Consider the following 13,073-nt stretch of genomic DNA (forward strand, 5'->3'; position numbering starts at 1 on the left):
TTTCGCCATATCTCGGGAACTTTTTAAGCGAATTGAAAAATTTCTGCACACAATTATAAAATTCGTTTATCCAAAGATAATTCCACACAAAAAATAAATTTCAGTAGATATTTATTATTTTTTATCATTTTATTTAATTATAGCCGAAATACTTTTCAAGGTATAAATTTTTTTACATCATTTCAAAGTATGTAATTTTGCATGGCAAAATACAAAGTTAGAACGAAATCGGTTGAATAGTTCCAGAGAAATCGAATACATGACTTCTTGCCGACCAGACCGTGTAAGGGTCAGAGAACTGGCCCTGCACCAGAAAAGTTCTAGGTTCGAATCCAGGGCAAGGCATGAATGTTCTTTCATTCTCAGTGCTATCTGTCTTTACAGTGGAAGCAACGTTGGCCCACCTAATATGGTTTTCCTGAAAGAGTGGTCAATAAATTTGCCCTTCAGAAAGGTCATTCCCCAGGTGGGCATTGGAAACAAAATATGACTTCGTTAAATTTCGATTTCTCAGTCACTATTGCATCGATTTCACTAAACTTTTATAATGAAAAATTACATTTTTTAAAATGATATAAAAAGTGTATACCTTATAATTGTATACCTCTGTAACTGCTCTACCGATTTCGTTCATACTTCGTACTTTTCTGTTAAGATTGAGTTCTAAATTGCAAAGATTCGATTATTAGATCAAAAGTTATTCAGGGACTTCTGTTTATTTCTTTGCGTACTGTACACCGAAACTTCGTTTAAATAAATCCATTTCTTATAACCATGAATACGGACTTAAAAGAAAATATACAAAGGGAAAAAAAAATCACGCACACACTGAGACTATTATTGGAAATGTTCTAAATTTAATGTGTTATATAGAAGTTTTCAGACCTTCAATATAACGCACGGTAAAGCTCTTATATCATGCATAAACAACATTAAAATTATATAAAATAAAAACTTAACTTAACCAAATGTTTTTACATGAGTTGTGCTTTGGTATGCTCGAAGTTTCGTTTTAATAATCTTGAAAAGTCAAAAAATTGTTGTTTGTTGAAGAAGGTTTGCCGCTCAAAGAAGAGCTATTGGTAAGCGGGATCTCAATCGCCATCAACCAGGAATCACTTGGCAATATTTTTTCCGTTTGATGTATCTTGATTAAGCCGGGTGTTGAAGACATTTATCCCACTTTGGTGCAGTTTTTTGAATTATAAAGATTTTTTCAGGAATCCAACTTCTACTGCTCTACTATTCTTCGATTGACATATTGTACGCACTGGAAAACGTCCCAAGTCGAAGGGATATATCTATTTTTGAAGATCCATTAGTTGGAAATGGAAACAGACAGCAACGTCAACAAACTTATAAACATTGCGAAAGTTCGGAAACAATGCGACCATTCATTTCCGATTGATATGGCCTGGCCATTGCAATTTGGGTGTTGAGGACACTCATATCACTTTCATGGGGCTCTTGAATCTTAAAGATGTCTTCAGGAATGCTGACCACGCAATGGAAGATGTCCAGTGCAGGAGGGATATGTCCATTTTCGAAGAGCCATTTGGTGGAACTGGACACTGTCAGCAACGTCAACAAACTTATTAACATCGAGAGGGTTCGGAAAGAGAAAAGTTGCGGTCCTGTTTCTTCGAGGAAATATGGGTATTTAAGGAGAACTGGTAAGCCAATAATTTCTTCACCACCAAGAATTCTTAAAAGAAAGCCTATTATGTAGGCGCAGAGGGGAGCCATATATATTACTGAATTTCCTGAAATAGAGGACACACACTAGTTGTGGGAATAGTATTATGTACACTAAATCGGTAAATAAAAACCACCAACCAAATAACCAAGATTTATGCAACTGGATTATACAGAACAACCAGGATTTATGCGACCATTCATTTCCGATTTATATGTCTTGGCCATTGCAATTTGGGCGTTGAGGACACTCATCTCACCTTTATGGGGCTCTAGAACCTTAAGGATGTCTTCAGGAATGTTGACCACGCAATGGAAGATGTCCAGTGCAGGAGGAATATATCTATTTTCGAAGAGCCATTTGGAGGAACAGGACACTGCCAGCAACGTTGACAAACTTATTAACATCGAGAGGGTTCGGAAAGGGAAAAGTTGTTGTCCTGTTTCTTCGAGAAAATATGGGTATTTAAGGAGAACTGGTAAGCCAATAATTTCTTCACCACCAAGAATTCTTAAGAGAAAGCCTATTATGTAGGCGCAGAGGGAGCCATAAGTATTGCTGAATTTCTTGAAATAGAGGACACACACTAGTTGTGGGAAAAGTATTATGTACACTAAATCGGTAAATAAAAACCACCAACCAAATACGGATCTGACCTTACAAGCTATGATGATTGCTATGAAGTATAGATAGAGGATAGCGAATCTCATTACCCATATAATTTCTTGTTCTGAGGCCTGTAATTAAATAACACTCGTGAGATTGGCAGTAAATTTATCAAAACTCAAAAAAATTTTGCTTAAGATATGGTTTTTATTACAAGTTAACTTTGGTTATGATTAATATTACACAATTAAATAATTCATAATACTCGTTTCAATATTTCATGTGATTCAAAAGATTGTTATTGTGACATATTACGATTAGTTTAAATTATGATAATAAATAACATTAACTAATAAACCTCAAATACCCGTTAAAATACAATATATATATATAANCCATTTTGATGTTTAATAACTTATAAAATAATAAAGATAGATAAAAATTAATAACATAAATGGTCATACTCAAAAAGTTTCATGACCATTTTCAATGAACTTCCACGTGTGCCCCCTTCGTCGCACGGAGAATATTAAGTCGATAGTCAATTTCACGCCAGGTAGCGGCAAACATGTCGGCACCCACAGAGGCTATTGCAGCTGTAATTCTGGCTTTTAGGTCATCAATGTTCGACACGATCCTCCTGTAAACATTGTCCTTTATAAATCCCCAAAGAAAAATGTCCAGCGGCGTTATATCAGGTGATCTGGGTGGCCAAGTAAATGAACTTCCTCGCCCAATCCATCTTCCTGGAAAATGGTCATTCAAAGAACTACGAACGATGATACCCTAATGAGGTGGTGCACCATCTTGATGCAAAAGGACTTTTTTCTTCAGAGATTTATAAAGAACAATGTTTACAGGAGGATCGTGTCGAACATTGATGACCTGAAAGCCAGAATTACAACCGCAATAGCCTTTGTGGATGCCTACATGCTTGCCGCTGCCTGGCGTGAAATTGACTATCGACTTAATATTCTCCGTGCGACGAAGGGGGCACACGTGGAAGTTCATTGACAAGGGTCATGAAGCTTTTTGAGTCTATCTAACCCAGTGATTCTCAACCTTTTTTTGGCGGTGGCACACTTTTAACGATTTCGAAATTTGACGGCACACAATGNTATTAATTTTAATCTATCTTTATTATTTTATGAGTTATTAAACATCAAAATGGGTTTGGGACTTTATAAACACCCTGTATATATATAAAGAGATATATTTATACATGCATAATTGCACTGATTACGGATTAAAACATTTTCGGTTTTGTATTTTCATTATCTTTGAGTTCTCATGTCTTTACTGCTTGTGTAGGGTCCAGCCATTAGTAACATGGCTTACAGCCTTTGCTGTTCGCCATGTGCTATAACGAAACCTTATACTTGCTTCGTTCAGAAGTATGCATTTTTGCTGTTGGCTGCTGATGAGTTACAATGATTTTTATATGGTTTTTGCTATATATATATATATACATATATTATTATTATTATTATATATTTTGCTACATATGGCTTTATTGGAAATATTAATCCATGTACAATGTTCAACTTGGTGGACATAAACAAGGAGTAAAAAGGATCAAAATTACAATAACAAACAAAGAAAACACATGACAAGCGTATATTAACACAAAAAGAACACATAGAAAAAATTAAAGCAAGAAAAAATATATATAAACAGAGAAGAATGAGGAGTAGTCTTTACAGAGAGTTCATGTGATCTCTGGCATCCCAGTAAAGTTTACAGAGATCACCCCGCTCTTGGGATTGTTTGTCCAGTAAAGAGAATACAAACAAGTGGTCTGAGTTCATAGTTCCCGAATTGCAGATTTGGCAGTCACTAGATGGAAGGATACCTATTCTGTTAAGGTGCTCTGCCAAGCAGTCATGGCCTGTTGAGATTTTGAAGTTTGCCACAGCCTTCTTACGAGGACTGTGACAAAATTTCTTCCAACTGTTTTGGATGTTAGCACAGGGTTTTCCAGTGGATTTTACTGCTTGGTTCAGCTTTAGGTCGGTCATAAGTTTCTCGGAAAATTGTTTTTTAAGGGAGTCTGGTGGAATCGGCTTATTACATTGTGGTTCGAGTGTCCCTTTCTTGGCTAGTTGGTCTGCCTTTTCATTGCCATTGATTCCCACATGCGAAGGGATCCACTGGAACATAAAAATTTTGTTGGCATTCTCGAGAAAAATCAAATTATCTCTAATGTCTGAAATAGTCTGAGTATCTGAATTGTGGTTTATGGCAGCTGCCATTATATATANGATTATATACACATATATATACATAGCTGCAAACTCTTCAGATTTTTTCGGAAGATTTTATTTTTAGATATAAAATGGTAGCAAAGTTTATGTTTCTCTATTTAAATATTGGCTTGATAAATATAATTTTCAATATATATATATATAAATTTTAAAAATATCGTATACGTGAGAAAAACATGAATAGTATAATTTAATTCCCTGCTTTGTTTACGATCATTCACAGCTTTATTCTTGATTAGCAAGTATGGTTTGGCCAATCACTTTATTTATGGTTGTCCATTCAGATTTGTGATATCTTTTTTGTTGAAGGAAAAAAAAAGTTTTAAAACATATATTCACAAAGCATGTAGTGTAAACCTCATGAATATTATAAAAATTCTAAGTGTATCACAAAAGCATAAATGACACAATTTAATCCACTGCTTTATTTATACCATTTTTTTCATCACATAAATATAGTTACACATTGAAGCACATTTTTTTTCACAATTTCTAATTGGGTTATTGCTCAACATTTTACACTATTTTTAAAACTGTATAATTACAGGACAATATTTATAATCATTTTAATATAACAATCACTGTTTTTACTTTATACATTTAGTTATAGATCTATTCTTTTTTTTTCTGCATACACACGTTAAAAAAAAAGTGCGCATGAATCAAAACACGGAGACTGCAAAAGGAATTATGAAAACTTTTAAACGTTTTATTGATTCTTTTTTTTCCTCATATTTTCAAGAATTTTATTGATACTTTTAATCACACCTTTTCAATGTTTTATTAATACTTTTTATTCACACATTTTCAAATGTTTTATTGATCTTTTTTAATCGCATATTTTCAAATGTTTTAATCACACATATTCAAGTGTGAGCTTGAGATATCTAAGTGTGAGCTTGTTATTTTTACCAAGCTTAAAATAAGAATAGTCAGAATTTTTACTTAAAATTTCACTATTAAACAATGTATTTAGTTATATTTCATTTTTTAATGTTAATATTTTAGTTCAAAACACCGGTAATAACATTTTTGGTCTAGAAAAATATCATTTTGAAATTTATGTATTTATTTTGCAATTTAATAGCGAGATTTGAAAAATCTTAGTTTTTGAATTCAGAAGGCATGAAAAATTCAAGTTTGCCCTTACTTTGAAAAATATCTTATAAATTTTTTAAACTTTACTTACTTAATTTATAGTTTTAGGAGTGCGGCTTACCAATCACGAAATTAAAATTGTAATTGAAACTTTTTCGTAAAAAAAATGTGACAAAAGCTGTCGGATATTTAATTCATATAATGAGCAAAGATAATTATATATAATATACTGATGTTGCTCTAGTTGTATCTTAAATTGTATATGAATTGTTTTCGAAAAAACATAGTTAAAATATTTTTCTTTTTATAATAAATATGCTGGATACTTTTGGGTTTAATAAAAAAATTTTAAACGCAAAACGTGATTTCATTTTTAACTTTTATTTTAAATTTAACTACTATAAGTTAAATTATAAAAAATAATAAAATGCAATTATATTTACTGATTTATTGATCATAGTATAAGATAAGCTATCTGCATTATTAATTGGTCACATCAATTATTATTTGTGAATCTAATTTACCTTTTTATCCCTTTGACTCAGATGGGACACTGGTATCCTTTTTATACATTTTTTCCGACTTTCTAATTGCTAACGAAAATATATCATGGGATTTTTTAATTATAAAAAACAGCCTAATAGTCATTAAAAATATGTTAGATTATCGGAATTATATTTCGATTAAAATATAAAATACCCCAAAAGTTGCTTGAATTGCTTTTTTTCCACTCGCATTCAAAAATGTATCAATAATTGATTTTGTGAAAAAAATTTAAAAGTATTGAAAGTAATAGCTGTTTCTCTTAGATCTAAATAACAGCAAATAAATGCAAATTTCAGAAATTATTGTTTGATATTGGGCAGTGTTTGAAAGATTTTAGATTTAACGCCGAAAAAGGCGCCGGTGTTTTATGCTGTATTTCATAATCATAATAATAATAAAATGCTAAATATATTATTTTTCACTTTATTTGACCTAAATTAATATAAAATAGTTAAAAAATTATGAAAATATATTTTATAAAAATTCTACGTCAAACGGTTAGTCATCTTTCATCAATACTTTTTTCAAAAAAAACTCTTTGTTCAAATCCAATTTTTATTATTTCCACTACCGTACGACTTTCGATAATGCCAATATAATAGCTATATTTTTGCATAGACGTAACTATTACAGTATGGCTATTATGCTATATATGGCTATTATACATTGGTTATTACGGTAAGAAAGTTTCTGTAAATTTTCAATAATTTCCTATTGCAGTCTGCCTGAAGAATCTTTAATATATTTTTCTACAATACAAAAATAATAGTAATAATACAAATTCCATTTTTATCTAAGATAGAAATTTTCTCTGTCGAGTGTACAAACATTAAAGTGTGATAATTTCTATCTACAATCGCGTAAGTGGTTCATTTGGTTATCCAAATATTTCTTTTCAACAGAACTCCCCCCCACCCCTAAATTAAAGATTTCTACATTAAAATTGTGAGGTACTTTTAAATTTCTACATTTCAAGCATTGATATTTGTTTCCTAGTTGGAGCTTATACATCATATCATAGCTAGAATACGCTAATCAACATTCAAGAACATAAAAGTTCACAATTAGTGTTTTGAAATACATATAATAAATGCACAAAATATAATATTAAATATATAAAGAATATATTTTAATGTAATGAATACAATTTACTCCGTAATGCTCGATTTCAATATATATATATATATATATATATATATATATTTCAGAAGTCNATACCTGTATATATATATATATAAATAAATTAAGGGCAGTCATTACGGAGCACTCTGTATACAGTGAATGTTTTTTGTTAATAACAAGTACAAAACTAAAATATTCGAGTGAAATTCGAAAAAAAAACTTAATATCAGGCGTTCAGTTTCCCAACACGGAGTTAATTTTCTTTGCTAAAAAAAGACTTAATGCTACATTTCAAAAAAGTAGATATGACACTATCTGTAAATATGACACTATCTGCAAAAGTAGATATGACATATCTAGTACTTTTTGTTATTAGTCCTTTTTGATTAAAAGAATGACTTAATGTTGTTTACAATAATTATAGAATTTTTTTGAATATTTAGAATCATATATTCAGCACAAAACTATTAATTGATAAAATAACCCGATTTAATAAAGTTGGCGAACTGTTTTTAATTTATTCAAACCAGTTGCTTGAATATTATTATACTGTAACTTGAAACTCTCCGAAATACAAACTCAAAATATTTATATCAAAGTTGCTTTTTCTGTTTTTTTTGTTTGGGAAAAATTTTGAAAACTGATTGAACAGATTTGTAGTTCTGGTGTGAAACCAAACGCCTTACTTGATATGTCTTATGAGGCAATTATTATCTATTATCTTAAGACTAATGAGCAATATCAAACCTACCAATATGGCTTATCAGTCTTGAATAAAAAGCCTTATATATTAAGATATATGAAAATATTATCAGTTAATGAATCATTGTATTAACTAACGTTTTTTTTAACCAGTTCTGTTTAAAAAATTTTCAAAAACGTAAACATTTAGTAGAACGTAACAACCATTTTTACAAGAAATATTTAAGAACAAAGTTTCATAGCAATTTATATTTTATATAAATGTATTGAGGGATATATTTTTTTATTCTATAAAATCTTTCTTTAAAATTATCAAAATGATATGTTACGTTAAATTTACGAATATTTAATAAATTTAAATTAAAAATAAAATCACAATCTGACTATCTCTTTAGTTATTCTATAACAAAGTATTAATATAAGAGTAAAGACAAATTCATAATCCATGTGCAGTGTAATTGTATATAGTATATCGTTCATGGGATGCAATTTAATATTCTATGCATTCTATATCACATATTCTATGTCAGGACAACAATATAAAGCACCTAAAAATGTTTACAGAAATCACAATTTTTGCATGTTGCTGCCGCACAATAATATGTCGATTTCAATGACAATTATTTTTGATTTATTGTATCAATATAGTTTTAAAATCATGACATAAATTAAAATCACAATAATATATTTCTGTAAGTTTAATTAAGAATGCCCAAAATTAATAACCCACATTTATTTCAAGTGAAATCAACTTTAAAATACAAATATAATTTTTTTACTCATAAAAATATTAATATAGATTACCTTCGTTTAAAATTCACTAAAAGAAAATGTAAAGAAAAATAGAAAATTAAAGAGCAAATTTAGAGTTGCTTAGAGCATAAATAATTTCGGGATAGTTTCTATAATTAAATTATACCAGTTTATTAAAAAAATTATTTTTCAATTCTTTCACTTTTAAAAGACTTATTTTTAAAATAAAAAACCTTAAAAGAATTGCGAATTTAGCTGAATAGTGTTTTGTTCATTAAGTTATTAGAATAAATGAACAAATAGGAGACTTTTAGAAAAAAGAAATTCGTAAAAAATCCTTGACAATAAAACATAGATATTTTTATTCTTTCTACTTCTTTGAATTTGAACCATGAAATTTAGTTTATTAATTTTTCGTACTTTTGGCTTTCTCTTTTTCATCTTTCAATTACTTTTTTTGAGTTTCTATAATGAGTTATTTTTTGTATAAATTAGTCACTTTTTTGATTAGTTAATTAAATTGTTGACCGATTTCTTCTTCCGATTGGATGAAAAGTGTTTTCGCCCTAAAAAATTGGCTCATTAACATATTTTTTTAAATTTTAAATCAAACTAAAAATAATGGAAATTTTTTATTACGTTTCTAGTTTAAGTATTCTTTTATGGATGTTACTGAAATGTTTTGATTTATTACGATTTTTAAATATTGCTTGCAATAATTTTTTTTCTTGAAATTAAATTTTGAAATACATCTTTTATTTTATCATGAGCACATTATTTTATGTTAAAAGGAGATGAAAAATTGTCCAGTTATTTATGCTCTAAGATTCTAAATGGCATATTACAAATTAATTTCTAATTATTCCATTATCACATGAAACTAAAAATCAACTATGAAACAAAGTTTCTAACAAGCATAAACGTAGTAGATATCCATTTAATATTTTTTATCTGCAAATAAACCTACCTTTTTTCATTCAAATGTATATATTTTCTTTAAAAAGGCACGCGTAAATAAATATTTTTTATAACAATATATATTAATACTATACAAAACTTGATATGTATTTGTTGTTCTTTTTATAAAGTATTTTACCAACAACTGGTTTGGCATGACAATTTTTTCAATTTGTTTTCTAATGACAAAACTTCATTTTATTCTAAATTACAAGTAATTATGTTTACAAAGCACTAATATCATACAAACAAAAAGGAGCATTAATTTTCAAATTTCTAATGTAAAAAAATTTAATTTTGTGAAATGTAATGATACGTCATTAAAACTTGAAACATAATAATTTATTAAGCTTTTTGCGTTGAAGAATTTCTAGATATTTTTTGCAGTATTCAATCGCAGTAGGAACAGGTTAAATGCTGTAAAATATTTTAGAAGATAATTACAAAAATTTCTTTTCGTACTTCAGTTTTTTTTTTGAATTTTAACAGTTGAGCAGTAGTTTTTTGTTTATCTGAAATGTATTTTAATTAAAATTAAATTGTAATTATACTTAAAATTAACTGTTATTTCCTAACAAATACTACATGTTACTGTTATTAATTAGATTAAAAAGGTAACATTTAATTTTAATAAAAAAACTTGAGAATTGATAGATATTTATATTATTTTCAGAATTATAGTCAAAGTATGACTTATACTATATACTTATATTTGATAATGGAAATTAAGTTAATTACGTTAATTAAGTTAAGTTACTAATTATTGTCAAAATAAGAATTGATATTATTTTTCAAAATATAAATTTTACATTAAATTTTAGAGACAGCTAGCGAGTTGACTGATATTTATATTAATTCCCGAATTAAAATAAAAATTTTAGTTAATAATTCAAAATTAAGATTTAACTATCAAATTTTTCTATCTTTTTATACTTTTATTTAGTATTTTTTTTGTAAATGAGTTAACCTAAAATACCACAAATATCCAGCTTACTGCTTTGCAAAATAGCTTTCGTCTTGGGAGTATATATGCACTATACAACATTTCATATATAGTCGGTTTGTTGAATAATGGTTAAATATAGTTCTTTCAAACTACTTTATTGATATAAACTAACATCTACTTGGCTCACCATAGGAAACTGATATGTTTTATTTAGAGTAAATAAATATATGCTTAGGCATTCCATATGGGAGCTGATATGTTTGGTTTCACAATAACATGCAATGTTTGGTTAACAAACACACACACAATTCAAGATTTACATGAAAAGTTGTAAAACATGCATTATAAAATTGAACATCATGGTAAAGGGTAAAGTATTTTGTACATAAACTACGTAAATTAATGTTTACGACTTTCTTTTCTCAATGGTTTATTTAAGTAATGGTTTATTATACTGTTTTATTTAAGTTTAAATATTGGTTTTATCAAGACATACGGATTTTTCTCTTTTCTTATGTGAATATTAAAAAAATAGCATTAATATCTCTTAAAAGTAAATTTTCTTTCTGTGAAAATTAAGATATCATTTTAATCCTTATAGATAAATTTTATCACTATGGCTACAATATCTTTACTTTTTATGAGAGAAGATAAAAAAATTACGCAATATTTACAACAGTTTTTAGATATTTTTGAATTTGATTTAAGAAGTTATCTTATTAAACAATAAAGTATAGATAGGAAAGTACTGATACTTTATTGCATTATAGTTACAATTTAAAACCTTACACATGTAATAAAAACGTATTAAAAAGAATTATATAAATGTTTTAAAATATCAAGAATATATTAAAATGCTTATGTTAGCATCACATTTCTTTATTTTAAAATTAATTTTATTAAGGAATCACTAATTTTGCAACTAACTTCCATTTTTCACTTTAAAAAAAGTGATACTAATAATATTTTACTTACTTATTTTTTTATTTATCTGATTTAAAATAACACTAATATCTTAATAAATTTAAAAACTTTAAGGAAACATTTGTTTTAAAATAATTTTTAAAGAAATATTATGGAGAAAGAAATATTATTTTAAAGAAATATTATTTTAAAGAAATATTAAAAATTTTATTTGGAAATTTTAAGTGTAATAAGTTTATTTATATTCCTTATTTGTTAGCAATAAAATAAAATTTCGTATTTTTTTATATTTTTTTCTCATTGACGAACTAAAAATTTAATTTTTAAATGTAGTAATAAACATTGTAGGTTATATATTTAAACACAATTGAAAACTTTTAAACATAGGTAAGTAAAAATGTTTATTAGATATGCACACATGTAAATATAATACAAAAAGTATTCAAAATTTTTACGTGTATGTAGACTTATATAAAAACAATATGTTCATTTCATTATTAGGAAAAAAATAAACCTTGTAACCTTGTTCAATTGTTTTTTATTTTATTTTATTTTAATTGCTATGTTAGTATCAAAATTAACTGAATAACTGCACTTTTTCAAAACCCAATGGATTATTAATTCGAAATTTAGACTTTTAAAACTTATCAAAATATGAATAGCTTATTTTTGTTATTTTAATCCATTGATATTTAAATTTTTTATGTGTGTAAAGACTGCTTTTTTCTCTCCAAAAGTTAAAATTAAGAAAGAAAAAATATTTTTTTTTAATTATAACAACATTTATGAGAATTTTCAAATTATATCATGAATAATAAATTATTGATAAATTACTCCTGAATTATGAATTATTTATAAATTATGAATTATTTATAGATAATAAATTATTTAAAATTTATTTCCTCAAATATTTATTTTTAATGATCGCAATATTGTAGAGTTGAATAAAATTACTTAAACTAGAATGAATTTGTTTGACTTTTAATATATTTATTTTTGCTGTTTCATAATTGAAAATTAAATAGTCTTAATCTTGCATTCTGATATTTCTTTTCGATTGCGATTTATTACAAAATTTATATTTTTATTGAAAAAAAAGTATTCGTATGTCTTGATATAAAAATAGGATGATTTAAGTATATATACTTTTTTTAAAAATAAATTCATCATCTATACAATGACAAGAAAAAGTTACATAAAAAATGAATTTAGCAAAACATATTTCAGTATAAGTTGATAAAAAATACTATGTGACTCATTACAATCATAGAGCGATAGCATGTGTTAATAAATCACAAACATCATTAATCAATTCGAAATTTTAAATGTAAGAATAAAAATCTACAGAATCGAACAGTACAATTACAAACAAAAAGCTTTGACAATACCAATTTTGAAAAAACAAACATCATGGTGATACGTCATAACGTGATATATGTTCAAATGGTGATACGTAATG

At 27.1% G+C, this 13,073-nt stretch overlaps 2 protein-coding genes across 2 annotated transcripts; both read right to left on the reverse strand.

Moving 5' to 3' along the window:
• Positions 1 to 1,356: 1,356 nt before the first annotated feature.
• Positions 1,357 to 1,746, reverse strand: LOC139426854 (high-affinity choline transporter 1-like). Its single transcript, XM_071186958.1, has one exon. It carries the CDS (start codon positions 1,744 to 1,746, stop codon positions 1,357 to 1,359), a length of 390 nt encoding a protein of 129 aa, XP_071043059.1.
• Positions 1,747 to 1,863: 117 nt separating this feature from the next.
• LOC139426855 (high-affinity choline transporter 1-like) lies at positions 1,864 to 2,406 on the reverse strand. Its single transcript, XM_071186959.1, has one exon. The coding sequence runs from the start codon at positions 2,404 to 2,406 to the stop codon at positions 1,864 to 1,866; it is 543 nt and encodes a 180-aa protein (XP_071043060.1).
• Between the last annotated feature and the right edge of the window lie 10,667 nt (positions 2,407 to 13,073).

The sequence above is a fragment of the Parasteatoda tepidariorum genome, chromosome 10 (genome assembly GCF_043381705.1).
Source record: "Parasteatoda tepidariorum isolate YZ-2023 chromosome 10, CAS_Ptep_4.0, whole genome shotgun sequence".
Classification (NCBI taxonomy): Eukaryota; Metazoa; Arthropoda; class Arachnida; order Araneae; family Theridiidae; genus Parasteatoda; species Parasteatoda tepidariorum.

Coding starts and splice junctions, on each gene's coding strand:
- LOC139426854 (XM_071186958.1), bottom strand. CDS start 1,746: ATGGCTCCCCTCTGCGCCTACATAATAGGCTTTCTTTTAAGAATTCTT.
- LOC139426855 (XM_071186959.1), bottom strand. CDS start 2,406: ATGAGATTCGCTATCCTCTATCTATACTTCATAGCAATCATCATAGCT.